The 20,312-nt window shown below is 34.8% G+C and overlaps 4 protein-coding genes across 4 annotated transcripts; all 4 read right to left on the bottom strand.

The window, feature by feature from the left end:
* Positions 1–5,274: 5,274 nt before the first annotated feature.
* LOC128187616 (src kinase-associated phosphoprotein 2-like) lies at positions 5,275–6,173 on the bottom strand. Its single transcript, XM_052858027.1, has 2 exons — positions 6,118–6,173; positions 5,275–5,926 (listed from the first exon to the last, which is right to left on the bottom strand). The coding sequence occupies exons 1-2, from the start codon at positions 6,171–6,173 to the stop codon at positions 5,443–5,445; spliced, it is 540 nt and encodes a 179-aa protein (XP_052713987.1). The 3' UTR covers positions 5,275–5,442.
* Positions 6,174–6,427: 254 nt separating this feature from the next.
* Positions 6,428–8,653, bottom strand: LOC128187041 (ras-like GTP-binding protein Rho1). Its single transcript, XM_052857117.1, has one exon. It carries the CDS (start codon positions 8,599–8,601, stop codon positions 7,972–7,974), a length of 630 nt encoding a protein of 209 aa, XP_052713077.1. The 5' UTR covers positions 8,602–8,653; the 3' UTR covers positions 6,428–7,971.
* A 2,563-nt stretch (positions 8,654–11,216) lies between these two features.
* On the bottom strand, positions 11,217–20,049 carry LOC128187036 (src kinase-associated phosphoprotein 2-like). Its single transcript, XM_052857111.1, has 7 exons — positions 19,923–20,049; positions 19,202–19,354; positions 15,036–15,116; positions 14,547–14,621; positions 14,153–14,370; positions 13,729–13,819; positions 11,217–12,029 (listed from the first exon to the last, which is right to left on the bottom strand). The coding sequence occupies exons 1-7, from the start codon at positions 19,960–19,962 to the stop codon at positions 11,392–11,394; spliced, it is 1,296 nt and encodes a 431-aa protein (XP_052713071.1). The 5' UTR covers positions 19,963–20,049; the 3' UTR covers positions 11,217–11,391.
* LOC128187040 (ras-like GTP-binding protein Rho1) lies at positions 16,766–18,097 on the bottom strand. Its single transcript, XM_052857116.1, has one exon. It carries the CDS (start codon positions 17,890–17,892, stop codon positions 17,263–17,265), a length of 630 nt encoding a protein of 209 aa, XP_052713076.1. The 5' UTR covers positions 17,893–18,097; the 3' UTR covers positions 16,766–17,262.
* Positions 20,050–20,312: the final 263 nt, after the last annotated feature.

Raw genomic sequence — 20,312 nt, 5'->3', positions numbered from 1 at the left:
TATGTTTGACAATTGCCTTATTACATACTGGCATAAGATCAGCAGACCCCACCAGGAAAATTTCTTACCAGTGCTGATTGTTATGTCATAAACTTATTCACAAAATTAAAGAGGTAGAAAACACTGGTAGTTGGTGAAAATTGGGCTTTGGCCAGTAAAGGTTAAATTTTTTTCTTGTACTGGGTGCATAGTTTGATTCAGATATGTAAACTGTATTAGCTCCATCATATTCAGACATGCTCAACATTGGCAGCTCTTAAAGTCTTCAACATATTGTCTTAAATCTATCATAAAAATTGGTTTTGATACATGCTTACCTTAGGTGTTGAAACTTTCACTTTTTTTCTCTTTTTATCCATCTTCTTACTTTTCCTTTTTATTTGTTCAACCAGTTGAGATATCTTTTCTTTCCTTATTGTGTTATTTAAATTAAATGTATGTAGTTTGAGAGACACATTTAAGTGTCTCCTAATAACGATATTTGTAAACACCCCCCCCCCCCCCAAGCCATCTCATTCGGAAATAATTATGAAATATAACTGTGTTATAATCAACAGAAGCAAATCAAGGGCTCAAATTATACAAAAATACAGCTATTTTATTAGAACCCAACAATATGGGTAATGTCAGTATTCAAGATCAATATTAGGACATGCAACCTGGTCAAGTATTGTTTAGACTGAAGCTGTCATTTTTTAATTAAATGAATGTGATCACGATGCTCGTGTAAACAGCAAACTATGGTCACATGCAATCTGATAATATTTACATCATAATAGGGACGTGCATATATATTAAATACAGGAAAATATATCACTTCACAATCTGTATGTACATGCATGCACGTATCTCCTATCATCTGATCCTGAAACATACTGATAAAAAAAATATAAAGATTAAGACATCATGAGACGCAACATTACAAAATTTAAAAATTTGATAAGTAGTAATACCAATTCTTCCTCCGCGCTAGAACTGGTAGTGTCGTCCATGTCGAACGGTACGCGTGCCACCGCCACGTGTTATTTAAAACATTGTTATCCAATAATAACAATTAAGTAATAACAAATAAGTCATAACAATTAAGAAGTAAGTCAATATGTCCTTCCAGGGCTCATAACAATTAAGAAGTAAGTCAATGTCCTCACAGGGCTTCCGTATTACGAATTGCACGTTTCTTTATCTTTTTAGTTAATATTTTAAAACACAAACTTGTACTTCCTAAAAATCTTTGTCGTGCCTTTCAAACTACTGGTTAAATTTTGTTAATAAATAGAACATTTTTTTTCATATTTACCTTTTTTCCTAGTACAAATTTGCTATTTTAATAATTCTACAAGTGACTTAAACCTTTATGATAAATATGATTTAACTCAATCATTATTTTTTAAGAATGAATATTTACGTTTTTCAGTGGCCTTAAATGTGATAACACTACGTATCGATTTTGTAATATACAGTCCAATAAATCAATAGAAGTTTAACTGTGGCGCAAACGGGGTTGGGTTTTTTTTTTACTCAAGTATTATAATCGTACAATGGCTGAAAATATTATATATATATAAGTAATAAGGAATCATTCTTTGAGTATTATGAAGTGATAATTTCGGTCGGGCGTGATCATATCTATTATTAAGCCCTTGGACTTTATTGGATTTAATCACGCCTGACCGAAATTATCATCTCAAAATACTCAAAGAATGATTATTTATTCCTTAAAATATTTCTCTTCAAAGGAATATTAAGCAAGCCATGTATTGTACCGAAGAACAATAATGTAATTTTGCTTCATTCGGGACCATCAAGCCTAAGAGAAGTTAATAAATCATATTTTGTTAGGGTGTACTAGTCATAGCGATATATTTACAGTTTTAACTGTCTTTGTCTGTGATAAAATTACGAATCAATTTTGAATTTTGATTCATAACAGATGAGCGACACAAAATGGGCGTGTCTTAAAACATACTAGAAACATAGGTAATCATAGATTACTAAGCTCACCGAGACGGAGCATCACCCTTATGAGACATCACCTTTATAAGACCACCTTTATCATTTTATATGAAAATCATACTTTATGATCTTGGATATTCATGGATTCTGTTTTGACAAAATATCGTATATCATCTGATGAAATTTTTTATGATAATCATATGTTCATATGTTAATCAATACAATGATATAAAATGAAATATTGCATCATGTCATATTTATAATATATATCATATAATACAATAAAATACCGTAATAAACAATAATGAGATATGATATTGTAACGTATGATATGACATTGTATTGTGTTATACCTTATTGTATTTGATCACATAATACAATATCATAAAATATTATACAATATGGTATTATATTACAATATCATATTACATAATACAACATAACATTGAAACATGATATTATATTGTATAATATAGTATGATATTGTATTAAATGACACTGAAACATATTTGATACATTATATGATATTATATCATATAATACAATATAATTTGATTCCAACATTGTATCTTATCAAATGATACAATATTATGTGATAAAGTAAAATATTATAAAATACATTATTATATTATACATATTGTATCATATGACACAATAATATATATTACAATATCATATACAAACATGTTTCAGTGTCATTTAATACAATATCATACTATATTATACAATATAATATCATGTTTCATATATTGTATCCTATGATACAAAATTGTATATTTTATAATATTGTATCATACAATATTGTATAATATGATATTGGTTTCAGTGATATAGAATTATATCACATGAAATTGTATTACATCAGGTGCATCAGTATCATAAGACGCATCATCCATACAAGTTTGGTGAAGTTAGGACCAATAGTAACTTAGATATTGCTATCAATGGGCACCCGCAACAAAAACTTTAACCTGCTCCAAAAACCTTAACCTCCTCCAGCATCCGAAACCTACAGCTCAGATTCAGCACTCAAGCCTGTCTGGTGCATCAGTATCATAAGGCACACCATCCATGCAAGTTTGGTGAAGTACGGACCAGCAGTAACTGAGATATTGCTATCAAAGGGCACCTGCAACAAAAACTTTAACCTGGTCCAACAACCTTAACCTCCTCCAGCGTCTGAAATTTAGGACCCAGATTCAGCATCCAAGTCTTTCAAGTCCATAAGTAGGTCCAGATGCATCATCCATGCAAGTTTGGTGAAGATAGGACAAATAATAGCTTAGATACAGGACCTGCAACAAAAACTTTAACCAGGTCCGGACGCCGACGCCGACGCCGAGGGTATAGCATAAGCTCTCCTTGACTTCGTCTCGGTGAGCTAAAAACGGTATTGGCTTCGCCGCGTATAGTAACGCATAGTATGAAAATGGAAATAATATAAGTAATAAAGAATCATTCTTTGAATATCATGAGGTGATAGTTTCGGTCAGAGCGTGGACAAATCAATAATGCTAATGAAAACAACCAAACTAAAAGACAGAATGTTCAATGGATAAAACGATGTTTTTAAAAGTTGTTCTATCCGATGTTTCGATTGTACACAGTTTTATATGCACCTGTACGTGTAATTGAGATCAATGTTTTAACTGCTGAATATAACATTTTTCTCTTATTTTACCAGTCAGAGAGTATTTCATAGTGAGGCATATTAACAAAAACAATTTATTTTCATTTCTCTTAAAATACCCATTCTATCATGGAAGCAAAGATATCCAAGAAGTCCTGAGATATTGTCAGTGATTACTTATTAAGGGAAAAGGAATAATTTTTGAGTATTTTGGGGTGATAATTTTGGTCGTGACGTAGTTATTGTAGTTATGTCAGTGGAAGTGAATACTTCAGCTTTGCTTCTTATTGAATCAGTTAATGTTCCAACATATACCGGTATGTCTTACTCCCTTCCTGGATAGATAATGTTTATAATGCATTTAATAAGAAGGAAAAATACTTGAACCATTCCACTTCATCTTTGCTACAATTGTTTTCATTTAAAAATATATTTATTTTTACTTGCAGTTAATTAAAATAAACATTTTAAAGATGTTCACTTATTCTGCCTGGTGCAGGCAGATAGCTAACCTTGCACAACGCACAACGCAAACAAAAGTCACACGGGTTTCATAGTTTATTTTGTGTGGAAAACGTTGCCGTCGTGAATAATATTGGTAAAAAACTACAACAAATAGAAATAACAAATTACTAAATAGGAAAATATAGAACCTTACTTCATACATAGAAAAAAATATGTAAATTACTTTAAAGACCATAATGGCATGCCATACTTTTGAGAATGTTTTATCTGCATAATAAAATTGTCATCTGTAACTAAACTTCAAAAATACAATTAAATACTGACAGATTTAAGCAATTACTTCAATAAAAGAGACTTACTTAGTGGCTCGAGGCACGCATCTAACCAGATTGAAGACGATAGAAAAAGTGAGACCGGACTGGTCAGTAAGGCTGACAGGAAGTGAGTGATTGACCAGGTATACGTTGTAGTTAACTTTTACCAAAAAGGATTACCGGATATACTAAACTCAGAGTGGTTAACTTGTACAAAAATATTTCTGAAGAATTTAAATTTTAAACTATAGACAGCACATCACTTGTCTTGAATTTTACACTGTTTACACTATTGCTAAAGCTCTAAGCTCTTACTATAAATAACTAGCTGCAATAATGTAGCCCTCTCCGATTTTTTTTTATATCTGATGTTATTGCAGCTCTTACTAACCAATGGACAACTCGCTAACCTTGGTTGGTAGAAATATGCGAGACTGGACATCGGAAACTGTTGATGGAAAAGGGGTCATAGAAAGCTCATTTTAATTGATTAAATTTATGTTTAGTGTTTAATCAGTAAAAAAGCCACACAGGATTCTTCAAACTATAATAATGTAAATCGCTGCAGATAATCAGAAATAGTTGGTTTTTAACGTAGTGTCAATATTTTGTTTGGAGCCATTTATTCCTTTGTCATCGTGAATTACAGGCCAAGGATGGATTGATTGTTACCCTTCCTTGTGTTTGTACTCTCTCCTGGCAAATACCGTACACTTATATTATACTGTAGTAAACGATTTGTAGCCAAGTGGAAAATGCCAAAATGTTTGTCAACAGAAAAGAATTGTCTCAACACTTGATTGGCACTCGACTGTACAGTTAATAACACATGGACAACAAATAAACATCGGAATTCGAAAAACATTTAAAAAAATCTTTAATAGCATTAAAACCCAACAACAAAATTAACCGGTAAAAAATAATTTAATGTAAAAACTAAATACAGGTAGTTTAAAATTCATATATTGCACGTCAATTTTTAAAGTTGCATTAGCTATTAGAATGAAGAAATAATGTATCATCTATATTGACTTGGAATCATTCACAGAGATTCTGATCTGTTTCAGTCAGATACCGTCTTCATCTAGCCAATTCATACGCGGGGGTAAGATAATTTTTGGGCACCAGACCAAATTTTCCATTGAGTTCTGCCACCCACCAACTCTTGTCATCAAACTCCCGACTAATAATGTACAGCTTATCTCCCTTGTTAAAGCCCAGCTCGTTGCTTCTGTCGGCCTTGCAGTCCCATTTCCCCAGGAACATGTTCTCGTAGTCGTGATCAGGAGGTATTTGGGGCTCAGAACTCGCGTCAGGCTTGCTTTCTTTTGGCACCTCTGGGGGTGGAATGTTTGGGAGGGGCTTTGGGATGGAAGGTGGGGGAGTAGGGGGAACCGATGAGAGCGGTTTGCCGGATCCTGGGATTTCAGGCAGGAATCTACCGGGGGTGGGAGGGGGAGGTGGCGGAACAGCAGTGACGCAATCATCGTATTCCTCCTGAATGTCATCATCAGGGTTAGCTGTATAATCATATATCTCGTCACAGGTGGGTTCTGTGGGTATGCTGGGGGTGTGACAACAAAATTATGGTAATCTATCGATAAAAACTAGTAACACCTGTCCTGAAGTCTGCAAGTATCATCAAATTACAGCAGATTTCTATCTGCGGCCTCATTGTTTATCGATCTTTCTCTAATTGGACAAAGCTTATGCATAATTAATAGAACGTAACTTGTAAATAGTCATATATAGTACAGTATTCCATAGTTTTTATCGGTATTAAAATGAAAGAATATCCCAATGTCAAACATCTTACCCAGGAAAGAAAACCGATATTTCCTACGTTTCCGTGGAGTTGCAAGGCCAATAAAAGTTTACAAGACCCAGTTATATTTAACGAATTCATTAGCTATCGAATTTATACGAGTACAAATTGGGTTGGGACAGTTAACGCTTCATAATTCGCGAGGCAATTTATAAAAAATCATAAACTGTTCCAATCCGAATGATATGACGTAATTTATTTGCAAATAAGTAAAAAGTCAGCAAAACTATTTCATTTTGTTTTTCAGTTTATTTCCAAACAAACAACATATCATTCACTTTCATTGACACAATAATTTAAGAAAGTGAGCGCATAAGATAGTAAGTTTGCAGGAATCCTCGACACGAATCAATTGGGATTTAAATGTCTATAACCTCGAAAGGCTATGTACAGGTTTCAACAAAAATATATTATGTTGAGAGTCGAAGTACATGGCTATTCCGGTTATTAAAAAACTCATAAGCTTTCAAAAAATGGCAATGAGAGGTAAACCGATAAGTATAGTTGGAGATGTTAATGCAAACATATTTTGATGAAGTTATATTGTGTTTATCCTTAAAAAAAATAGTAATAATAAAAAAAATAGTGTTCATACAGCGGATCTAGAAATCAACAACAACAAATAAAGATATACCGGTATATTATAATTCAACATCATGTTATAATAACAAACATTTAAAACAAAAAAGTTAAATTTAAAAAAAAAAAGACCACAAGTTGGATTTGAACCCAAAACACTGAATGTTTGTATTCACTAATCCAGGACGAAACCTCTAAGCCATGCGAGACTTGTCAATATATGCTCTATAAAGCACTGTTTGAAACAACATTGTCATATCAATGGACTTTGTTTTTTTATCCTTCAAAAAATAATTTGAAAAAGTACATAATTAGTCATCTCTGGGTCATCTCTCCATCTTTTTTTAAAAAGCGACATTTTTAATGTTGAAATATGTTATCTTTACGCGTTTCAAATTTGTGGAGAGAAGACCCAGAGACAACAAAATCATTTAAAAACAGTTGTAAATAAGTAGGATTTTGCATGAATTGCATCGTGTTGCTATATTTAGACCCATATTTTGATAAAACATTTTGCATTTCAAATATTTTTCCACTCATTCCACATCCAACAGAAACCAAATAACGGTTATAATACGAAAAATATTCAAAATTAATTGATGAAATTTTCACTCTCCTTGTGCGCCCAGATTCCTGCCGAATGTACATCTTAAGCGCCCACATTCTTTCTTTGTCATACAAATAAAACATCACCTAAACATAATATATTTGATATATATATCTAGATTGGCCTCATTGCACCATTACTATACAACTAAATGAACACATGTATTTTTCAACATCATTGGCAACATGGTTATCTATCAAAGGGAAAACCTCAAATTATAACGACCTCAATTCATAGAAGTCGCTAAAAATGTTTAGCATGCAATATTAAAGATATGTATGTGAACAAAAATATCGCATTATGCAGTAAGTTTATCCGATGACTTAAAACCTCAAATTATAACGACCTCAATTTATAGAAGTCATAACAGTAACATCGCTGAAATTTAGCATGCAATAACTTAGATATGTGTATAAACAAAAATATCGCATTATGCAGTAAGTTTATCCGGGGACCTATAGACTAAGCACACACACACACACACACGCACATGCATACGCACGCACGCTCGCGCGCGCGCATAACCGTCTTTCCTCTATCACAGACGTAATGTTTTAAATAAAAGAAATGTTAAAAAAATGTTCACATCAACATGAAATCACAAAAGTTTACACTTTCGCAGCTTCCGTTTTTTCCGGACCTGTAGCGCCGCCCAGGTGGCTGTCTCGAACACCTTTCGGACACCGTCCTGAGTTTTGGCGGAACACTCCACGAAAGAGAAGGCGCGGATCTGCTCCGCCACCTCCTGTCCCTCCTGGGTATTCACCGGCTCTTCCTTCTTGAGCTCCAATTCCTTGATTACGTCAGGATCAGTGCGTGTGTCTTTTTTATTGCCCACTAGAACGATGGGGACACTGGGACAGAAATGTCTGACCTCGGGGGTCCACTTTTCCCTGATGTTGACCAGGCTGTCGGGACTGTCTATGGAGTAGCACATTAAGATGACGTCAGTGTCGGGGTAGGAGAGTGGGCGTAGTCTGTCGTAGTCCTCCTGACCCGCCGTGTCCCACAGAGCCAGTTCCACCTGTTTATTATCCACCTCAATATCAGCTACGTACGTATCAAATATCGTAGGTATGTGGACTTCGGGAAAATCGCCGCGGCTGAATGCCATCAATAGACATGTTTTACCGGTGGACCCATCACCCACGATAACTAACTTCTTCCGCACTGTCGCCATTCCAACTTCTTTAAACTTGGTCTTGGGGCGCATACAACGCAATGACATCTAAGAGTTTGTTTAGGTAATTGCTAACCACTGCCGGACTTTCATTTTATATATTCCTCAGATCCTGTTCTAATTTTAGCATCCCAAATATAAACGGCGCCTCATTGGTTAGTAACTATTATTTACCAATTCACCTTACCTGTAGTAAAGTATCCATTTGAGTATTCGTATTTAAACAACAACCTGCAAATGATATATATATATATATATATATATATATATATATATATATATATATATATATATATATATATATATATATATATATATATATATATGATTATTTACTGATTTCTTCACATTTGCTCATCAATTCATGTCCTTGCTGGTGAGAAAAGCAGTTCAAATTTCCGCTCTCATTTTAATCAAAAACATGAAATATTTATCTTGTCATGTAACAGATTCATGTAGGCCTATATTTCTCGAGTTTATGGCAATTTCAATTTGAATTAATCGCATATGTGTGAACTCGTATGTATTGCACGTTTTTTTCTTTTTTTAGTTATATTTAAAACACAAAACTTGTACTTCCTAAAAATCTTTGTCGTGCCTTTCAAACTACTGGTTAACTTTTGTTAATAAATGGAACATTTTTTTCATATTTACCTTTTTTGCTAGTACAAATTTGCTATTTTAATAATTTTACAAGTGACTTTAACCTTTATGATAAATATGATTTAACTCAATCATTATTTTTTAAGAATGAATATTTACGTTTTTCAGTGGCCTTAAATGTGATAACACTACGTATCGATTTTGTATTATACAGTCCAGACGGGGTTAGTTTTTTTTTACTCAAGTATTATAATCGTACAATGTCTGAAAATTATATAAATATAAGTAATAAGGAATCATTCTTTGAGTATTATGAAGTGATAATTTCGGTCGGGACGTGATCATATCTATCATAAAGCCCTTGGGCTTTATTGGATTTAATCACGCCTGACCGAAATTATCATCTCATAATACTCAAAGAATGATTATTAATTCCTTAAAATATTTCTCTTCCAAGTAATATTAAGCAAGCCATGTATTGTACCGAAGAACAATCATGTAATGTTGCTTCATTCAGGACTACCAAGACTAAGAGAAGTTTATAAATCATATTTTGTTAGGGTGTACTAGTCATAGCGATATATTTACAGTTTTAACTGTCTTTGTCTGTGATAAAATTACGAATCAATTTTGAATTTTGAATTCATAACAGATGAGCGACACAAAATGGGCGTGTCTTATAGCATACTAGTGATCGAAAAACGGTATTGGCTTCTCCGCGTATAGTAACGCATAGTATGAAAATGGAAATAATATAAGTTATAAGGAATCATTCTTTGAATATTATGAGGTGATAGTTTCGGTCAGAGCGTGGACAAATCAATAATGAAAATAACCAAACTAAAAGACAGAATTTTCAATGGATCAAAATCTTATAAAACGATGTTTTTAAAAGTTGTTCTATCCGATGTTTCGATTGTACACAGTTTTATATGCACCTGTACGTGTAACTGAGATCAATGTTTTAAGTGCTGAACATAACATTTTCTCTAATTTTACCAGTCAGAAAGTATTTCATAGTGAGGCATATTAACAAAAACAATTTATTTTCATTTCTCTTAAAATACCCACTCTATTATGGAAGCAAAGATATCCAAGAAGTCCTGAGATATTGTCAGTGATTACTTAAGGAATAAGGAATCATTCTTTGAGTATTATGAGATGATAATTTTGGTCATGACGTAGTTATTGTAGTTATGTCAGTGGAAGTGAATACTTCAGCTTTGCTTCTTATTGAATCAGTTAATGTTTCAACATATATGTCTTAATCCCATCCTGGATAGATAATGTTTATGATGGATTTAATAAGAAGGACAAATACTTGAACCATTCCACTTCATCTTTGCTACAATTGTTTTCTTTTAAAAATATATTTATTTTTACTTGTAGTTAAACATTTTAAAGATGTTCACTTGTCTTGAATTTTAAACTGTTTACACTACTGCTAGTTTATTGTTGAAAAGCTCTAAGCTCTTACTAACTAGCTGCAATAATGTAGTCCTCTCCGATTTTTTTTATATCTGATGTTATTGCAGCTCTTACTAACCAATGGACAACTCGCTAAACTTGGTTGGTAGGAATATGCGATACTGGACATCGGAAACTGATAATGGAAAAGGGGTCACAGAAAGCTCTTTTTAATTGATTAAATTTATGTTCAGTGTTTAATCAGTAAAAAAGCCACACAGGATTCTTCAAACTATAATAATGTAAATCGCTGCAGATAATCAGAAATAGTTGGTTTTTAACGTAGTGTCAGTATTTTGTTTGGAGCCATTTATTCCTTTGTCATCGTGAATTACATGCCAAGGATGGATTGATCGTTACCCTTCCTTGCGTTTGTACTCTCTCCTGGCGAATACCGTACACGTATATTATACTGTAGTAAACGATTTGTAGCCAAGTGGAAAATGCCAAAATGTTTGTCAACAGAAAAGAATTGTCTCAACACTTGATTGGCACTCGACTGTACAGTTAATAACACATGGACAACAAATAAACATCGGAATTGGACACAATTTTTTAAAAATCTTTAATAGCAATAAAACCCAACAACAAAATTAACCGGTAAAAAATAATTTAATGTAAAAACTAAATACATGTAGTTTTAAATTCATATATTGCACGTCAATTTTTAAAGTTGCATTAGCTATTAGAATGAAGAAATAATGTATCATCTATATTGACTTGGAATCATTCACAGAGATTCTGTTTTGTTTCAGTCAGATACAGTCTTCATCTAGCCAATTCATACGCGGGGGTAAGATAATTTTTGGGCACCAGACCAAATTTTCCATTGAGTTCTGCCACCCACCAACTCTTGTCATCAAACTCCCGACTAATAATGTACAGCTTATCTCCCTTGTTAAAGCCCAGCTCGTTGCTTCTGTCGGCCTTGCAGTTCCATTTCCCCAGGAACATGTTCTCGTAGTCCTGATCAGGAGGTATTTGGGGCTCAGAACTCGCGTCAGGCTTGCTTTCTTTTGGCACCTCTGGGGGTGGAATGTTGGGGAGGGGCTTTGGGATGGAAGGTGGGGGAGTAGGGGGAACCGATGGGAGCGGTTTGCGGGATCCTGGGATTTCAGGCAGGGATCTACCGGGGGTGGGAGGGGGAGGTGGCGGAACAGCAGTGACGCAATCATCGTATTCCTCCTGAATGTCATCATCAGGATTAGCTGTATCATCATATATCTCGTCACAGGTGGGTTCCGTGGGTATGCTGGGAGGTGGGGGTCGGGGGATGGAGGGGAGAGCTTTGACAACTGGTTTGGGGGAGGGCTCAGGTTCATCCAGGGTATCGTCATACACTTCCTCTACAACAGCGTCATCGCCTGCTCCTACATCCTCATACACCTCACCAGGCTCATCGTCATCTGAAATAGATCCATGGATATAGGGACCTTTGTATACTACCTAGTATATGGAAACCTTCAATCAAGGAATGGACATCATTGCAAAACACAGGCACCTGACGTTATATAGTTTGCTCATAATACAAAACAAGAGGCCCTTGAGCCACATTGCTCACTTGAGCAACACAATAGACAATATAAAATCAGCTTTACAGAGTAACATACCAAAAAAAATTATAGACAATGTAGTCTAACAGATCCTGTATTTTAAAAAATCATTTTTTCCCTGGATATTCTGTTCATCATTGATCCCTTTTTGTCACAGTATAGTCATTTTACATATTGAGCCTTACGGTTCTCAAGACGATCTAAATCAAATTAGATATAAACCTACATAAAACTTGTGAAGCCCGAGAATTGTCCTGAGGCCAAAGTCTAAACAATTTTTGAGAATCAAAAATATGTCAAAATGCTTGCATATACTTAGTAAGTAAAACCATATATTATAACATTTGAGTTTTGGTGAATTTAAAATGTTTTATTTTTTAAAATTTTACCCCCCACCCCATCCTACTCCTAAAAATATGATTTTGACAAATTTGAATCTACACTATCTTAGGTTGCTTTTAGTAATGTTGCATCTTTTCTAAGAATATCGTTTTTTTTTTATACAAAAAGATTTTTCTCAATATATTCCTTTGTAAAGATTTAACTGGTCCCCATTGTGCCCCTACCCTACCCCTTGGGATCATAATTTGACCAAACTTGAATCTACCCTACCTGATGATACTTCACACAAGTTACAGCTTTTCTGGCCAGTTGTGTTCTGAGTAGAAGATTTAAAATAAAATTTCTCTTTATATTCCTATGTAAAAAGTTGCCCCCCCCCCCCCCCATTGTGTCCCCACCTTACCCCCAGGGACCACTATTTGAGTAAACTTGAATCTGCACTATTTGAGGATGGTTTCATGCAAGTTTCAGCTTTTCTGACCAAATGGTTTTTTAGTAGATTTTCAAAGATTAACTCTATATATTTCTATGTAAAACTTTGACCTCCCCATTGTGGCCCCACCTTACCATGGGGACCATGATTTGAACAAACTTGAATCTACACTATCAGAGGATGCTTCCATGCAAGTTTCAGCTTTTCTAGCCTATTGGTTTTTGAGAAGTAAATTTTTAAGGTTTAACTCTATAGACTCTTTTGTAAAGCTTTCACCCCCCCCCCCCTCCTTGTGCCCCCATCTTACCCCCGGGGACCATTATTTGAACAAACTTGAATCTACGCTATATGAGGATGCTTCCACAAAAGTTTCAGTTTTTCTTTTTTTTTCAATAAATCCTAATTATTTCCCCTTAAAATAGGGCGTGCCCCTTTATTTTAGCAAACTTAAATCCCCTTTACCCAATGATGCTTTTGTGCCAAGTTTGGTTGAAATTGGCCAAGTGGTTCAGGAGAAGAAGTCAAAAATGTAAAAAGTTTACAGACAGACAGACGGACACCGGACATAGTGATCCGAAAAGCACGTGCTTTTAGCTCAGGTGAGCTAAAAATACACTTTACCCAAAAATATTACCATATATCCAGTAATTTTTGAGATGATCTAATTTTCTAGCCTGTGTTGCCAAGTTTCATTTGCAAAATTTAAATGGTGACTTTTATCATTTCAATAATTTATGTGTTTTACTACATGTCCTTGTTGAATATAAAGTGAATTACTTAGAATGTTTTCTCTGGAGGAAGAGCTTAAAGCTCCTTTGCTGATGGCCACTTTCCAGTCGTCATAATCTTCCTTTGACAGGGCCACAAACTAACAAAAGAAAATATTACAACATAAAAAACAAATTAGTTCATTTTCTTTTCAATCTATATTATAATCAAACTTCTGAATCGTGTCATTGTGCAAAATTAATTTTTTAAAGTGAAAAATTAGATATAGTGTATTATTTATTTGACTTAAAACTCTTAAAATAAAGTTGTCACGAATAAAAGTTGGTCTATAAACCGGTATTTTATTCATTTATCTTTGAAATAATTACCTGTAAGTTTTTATTCAAAATTATTCACATAAACAGATATAAATTGAATCAAGAGTCTATCATTACTCATCGATGAGTTGTTCACCTGCCTACAACTAGAGTACCTGGTATGTTCGTTTTGCTGGACAGACGAGTTGGAAGCTGAGCTCGCGTCGCGCCGAGTCCTTTTTGTCCACCGCCTCTGGAGCCGCCTCTAGATAGTAACCATTCAAGTAAAAGGCGCCATGTTGCTTCCTCTCCTTGGCCGACTCGTAATAGTAGAAGATATTGTGCTTTATGGCACACCACCGCTTCTGTAGCTTGGGGCCCCCAAACAGTCCTCCTGAGGAACAAGAACCAGTTCATCAAAGGAGGGAACCAGTAAATAACGAGATCATTTAGATAAATTAATATCTATCATTTAGAAATATCTATATCAAATATAATCTAGAATTGTAAAAGATGTGTCTATACTATCAGTCAGACTGTCAATGATTGGATGACTGTGTGGTGCCATACCTTTCCTCTGCTTTTTCTCCAGGAAGCCACATTTGATTGTATCTGTCAAATCTTGAGCAGGAATGGCAGGAATGTCTAAAAATATAGAAAAGTATACATCAAACAAAATGCAATAAATGTTAGAGACTTCTACACGGGAAATAAGTCGTGGATTCCAATAATCCTAGCTTCCAAAATTTACACACAATCCAGAATCCCAAGGTCATTACTTCAATGCATGCATACTAGTATTAAGTGACCAAGATATGATTCAAGCTTACAAAAAATGAATGTTGCTTTCGATATACAGTAAATCCGGCATTTTCTTTTCTCTCTCTCTCTCTCTCTCTCTCTCTCTCTCTCTCTCTCTCTTTTCCAAATCTCCCTTTTCGAAATCTCGGGTAAATTGAACTATTTGATATTTTTCTGTTTGTTTTTACTCTAAGAGACTGATTGAAGCAGGTGCCCTGTATATAGGTAAGTATGATAGATAGACATAGTTAGACATACTGGAGTCGCCATACTGGTCCTCGTCATCAGCGTTAGAACTTCCGCCTGTCCTTGAAGACTCGTCCGTAAAACTCTGGTCAGCTACAACACAAAACAGGTAAACATCAAAGGTGTGTAGCATTGACTACAATCAGACCGTCAGCGTGCATTGTCAACAAACAAACAAACAAAAAATTCTTGGTGTTTAAGATTTAGTCGTGTTGCTTAACATTTCAATAGTGTTGGTCTCTACGGCAATAAACGGCCATCGGGCAACATTTTGAGAGAATTGTAACAAATAAATTCAAAGTAATCAATTCAGAGCGCAGGTCCTATATCCAAAGCAAATAATGGTAAAATATACATAAATTATAAGAAAAGCAATCCCCAGGATTATACAATATAGAAACAATAGTATTCAGCTTTGCATAATACGCGTCATCGTCGGAAACCCACGGGCCAGTCTCGCATAAGCGTATGCGAGACTGGTCGTGGGTTTCCGATGATGAATACGCGTATGTATACGCTAATTGTAAATATCGTAGTGTTCGGTATTCACGGTACTACTTTGGTAACGTCATAATTTTTTTCTTCATAATTTTTATTATATAAAAGGAAGTTATGACTATCTCCAGCCAGCCGTCAATCTAGAATGTGGGCATTTTTTCACTTTAAATACTAGTATCTTGCTAGCTACAGTCACTAACCTAGTCTCCAATGCTTCTCGATTGCAAATCGTTCTGCTTGATATAAAAAATGGTGATACATGAGTATGCAAATATATCGGGATATTTAAAAACAGGACATAACTTTCCTTACTCGTGTCTCATAATATAGAGTCATATTTAATAGTTTCAGATATAATACCAACATAAAACCGTTTATCTGCCCTGTGTATTTAAACCTTGTAATATATCCTGTTGAGTCCTGGGAATAAAGATTAAAATCAATACAACACCCAATGAGCCCATCAAATCGTCAAAGCATGCAGTACCCATGGTCAGGCAAAACACCCATGCATGTATGTAATTATAATGGTATCGATAAAATCACGTGACTCTGATTAGACTCACGAACATCATACGTGTTTTATTTTCACATTTTCTTTTCTAAAAAATCATTTTTTTACACTGGTTGATCTATATATTGCTTCCATATATTTAGATTGAAAAATGTTCCGTTCCAGCAAAAAGGTTATGGTGATATATTGACGGGATTCTCTACTATTAATATCTTGTAAAGTTTGTACTTTTGTATGTTTTTACTTCATCAAATCCTCTCTTGATAAATTTCGAAATTGGCTTAACATTTCCTGTGAAATTCGGAGATCACTAAAACTCTTTATCAATACATCATTTGATAGAAACTAACATCGATCTATCCCTGTACAGGTATCGTCATATTACCTCACCATAGATTGGGTCATAACTCAAGCGAATGCATAGTCAACCAAATGGGACTTCAAAATAAAGATACACATTTCTGTATTCCACGTGTTAAGTCAGTATTGAAAATAAAAAAATAAAATATCCTCTCCATGTCCGACATCTTACCCAGGAACGACAACCGATATTTCCAACGTTTCCGTAGAGTTCCGAGGCCAAAAAAAGCTTACAAGACACAATCATAATTAAAGAGATTGAATTTTGTAAAGATAAACATCACATAAAGAAGTAGAAAACAAAATACATGTATCAACATCTGCAAATCATTCATCAAATTCATGATAACACATCAAATTTCAATTATGAAGTTTAATTTCAAACAAACAAGTTACAACATATCATTCACTTTCGTTAACACAATAATTTACTTTCTTTACACATTCACACAAACAAACCATTACATATACAAATTATATTCAATAAATACCTAAATGGGCCACATTGCACCATTACTACAACTGAATGAACACATATACATGTATTTTCAACATCATAGGCAACATGGCTATCCATCAAAGGAAGGGCCTTACGATATCATATAAATACAAGTCATCACTAACAAAGGAATACTTATTTCAAATTCGTTGACTTAGAAAATTTGAACATCGCTAATAGCTAAAAATGTAAAACAATAACTTTGAAATAAATGTTATAACAGAAATATCACAGTATGCAGTAACTTTATCTAGGGACCTACATACAAAACAAGTTTGTGGATACAATCCTGCACTATCACAGATATGTTATGCATAAAAAAGAGTTTTAAAAATTAAGAACATGAAAAATTGTAAATGAACATAAAATCACAAAAGTTTACACTTTCGCAGCTTCCGTTTTTTCCGGACCTGTAGCGCCGCCCGGGTGGCTGTCTCGAACACCTTACGGACACCGTCCTGAGTTTTGGCGGAACACTCCACGAAGGAGAAGGCGCGGATCTGCTCCGCCACCGCCTGTCCCTCCTGGGTCTTTACCGGCTCTTTCTTCTCCAGTTCCAATTCTTTGATCACTTCAGGATCAGTGCGTGTGTCTTTTTTATTGCCCACTAGAACGATGGGGACACTGGGACAGAAATGTTTGACCTCGGGGGTCCACTTTTCCCTAATGTTGACCAGGCTGTCGGGATTGTCTATGGAGTAACACATTAAGATGACGTCAGTGTCGGGGTAGGAGAGTGGGCGTAGTCTGTCGTAGTCCTCCTGACCCGCTGTGTCCCACAGAGCCAGTTCCACCTGTTTATTATCCACCTCAATGTCTGCTACGTACGTCTCAAACACTGTTGGTATGTAGACCTCGGGAAACTTATCGCGACTGAAAACCATCAATAGACATGTTTTACCGGTGGACCCATCACCCACGATAACTAACTTCTTTCGCACTTCCGCCATTCCAACTTCTTCAAACTTGGTCTTGGGGCGCATACAACACAATGACATCTGAGAGTTTGTTTATGTAATTGCTAACCACCGCTAGGCTGCCATTTTATATACCTGTGTCACCCGTTCTAATTTTAGCCTCCCAAATATAAACGGCATCTGATTGGTTAATTATTTACGTTCTTTACCTTACCTGAAGTAAGGTGTGTTTCTATCTCGTATAAAAGATAGGTATCTATTTTAGGTATTTATCTTTAAATAATACATTTCAAATGTTATATGAAATATTCTATTGGCATTATTTCTTGATTTTTTCGCATTTACACACTAATTTACGTTCAGATACTAGTGAATATTTTTTTCAAATAAAAAAAAAATTAAATCTTGTCGTTTAACAGGTAATAACCTCGTAGGTTTTTTTTTTAATTTCTTATTTGTTTTTCGTGTTGTTTTTTTTTTTTTGGGGGGGGGGGGGGGGGGGGTGTTCACAGCTTGCCCTAACTTCTATTGATTTGCTCAACTTACGTCCCGATGAAATCAGACGTATGCACATATGTTCGATTCCATGTTGTCCTTTTCTTTATCGTTCGATTTTATTTTATTATTTGTAGCAATATATCACTATGAATCACAGAGAAGCATATTAAGTGCTAGGTGTAACGCTAATACATTTTGTCCTTCTTTGGAGCGACATCCTCTTGTACTATACTGTTCTGAATTCATTTCAAGTGCCCCCTTACAAACGCACACGCAAATGATGTATATAATTGTACAGCTAAATGTAACTAGGCCGGAAATATAAATACATATCGTAAATGTATGTAATTTTCTTCCCTTTTATTTACTTTTCTAACTTAACGAAACTCAACCTTCGCAGTTTGAATAGCACGACGAATTTGCAGTACCAGTTGTTGCTTTAACTATACAATGTAGAAACGTGTTACACACATCTATCCCATTCAAATATGAGACAATATTCCCCACAACTAAACCATATAAAATATGCAGTACAAATGCACCACAATTTGCATCATCTACTGGCTTCTAAAATACAAATGCATAACAGTTACTCTCTGTTATACTGTCAGTATGCGACACCCACTACTGTAATTTGTAATTTAATTGTAACAGTATACCCCACCGATTGTTATATGTACTACAGATTTATAACACTGTCCCAACCATTGCCCCCTGTAAGACAAATGTTCATGTATAACATACAGTCACACTCTCTGCCCATGTAATACATATGTATAACAATGTACCCCACCCTCTGTCACCTGTAATACTGCTGTATAACAGACAGCCCCGCCCATTGTCTCCTCTATTACAGATGTATTATAAATTGCCCCACCCACTGCCCCTGTACCTGATTTGGTGTCCTCGGACTGTTTGTCTGGGGTGAATTGTGGGAACTCCTCCCTCAGTCGTCCAATCTTATCAAGGATTGTCTGCTTGTGTTCCTTAGAGGTCTTGGACAAGGCTTCTTTCTTTATTGTTTCGACAAGAAACTTTTCCACCTCTGAATCAAAGGAACATCAGTTACAATATCAAATGATGCACCAGTGTATATACATTGTATACACATGTTGACACATATAAAAGAGATGATAGTGGAAGAAAGAAATAAAAAAAAGTTATATAAAAACCATTTAATTGTATCGTATATATTTACCAAAAAAAATATAGCACAACCATGTCAAATGTGTATAACCAATAGAAAAAAACCCCATAATGATGCTTGAGAGAGAGAGAGAGAGAGAGAGAGAGAGAGAGAGAGAGAGAGAGAGAGAGAGAGAGAGAGAGAGAGAGAGAGAGAGAGAGAGAGAGAGAGAATTTATTTGATTAGTAACATAACCCAATCCCAGCAGTTTAAGTTTAAAATTAATCTGCTAGAACTGACAGTTCAGAGATTTCTCATTTTCCTGATCTACTTTTCTTTAATAAATTTCATAAGTCACACATGGAAATATTGCACTCGGTGTTCGACTTGGCACTGCCAAGTTGGCAGACCCTTTTACAAAATGCTTGCTTCCTCTTTTATTGATTACTTCCAATATCTGCATATACATATACATGTTATCACTTACCACTTATGAGCTCCTTGATTGATTCGTGAAAGGAAGTCATCTTGCTATAATGAAATGAAGAGAAAATTCATTGCTCTAGTAAGTGAGTAACCAGGAAGAAAGTCATACTTCCTTGTTTACAATTTTAAGGTTTCTTTGAATGTCGAACCCGATCACAAACACATTGAGGTTTTGGTCCATGCGTTTTCGTGGTTAACTGGTTATGTTTTAATCTATTCGGTTCGGAAAAAATTAATTGAATATAATTGATTATTCATTATAGAGATTCCGATCAACCACAATTTTTAATTAAAAGATATCCCTTTGTAATTATTAATTTTATAAGGTAAAATTAATGTACACTTGAAAACTAGATCGAGACATAAAGAGCACTTGCCTAAAGACATGACA

The sequence above is a fragment of the Crassostrea angulata genome, chromosome 6 (assembly GCF_025612915.1).
Source record: "Crassostrea angulata isolate pt1a10 chromosome 6, ASM2561291v2, whole genome shotgun sequence".
Classification (NCBI taxonomy): Eukaryota; Metazoa; Mollusca; class Bivalvia; order Ostreida; family Ostreidae; genus Magallana; species Magallana angulata.
Note: the sequence above shows the minus strand (reverse complement) of the source record. Positions and strands in the feature narration are given on the sequence as shown.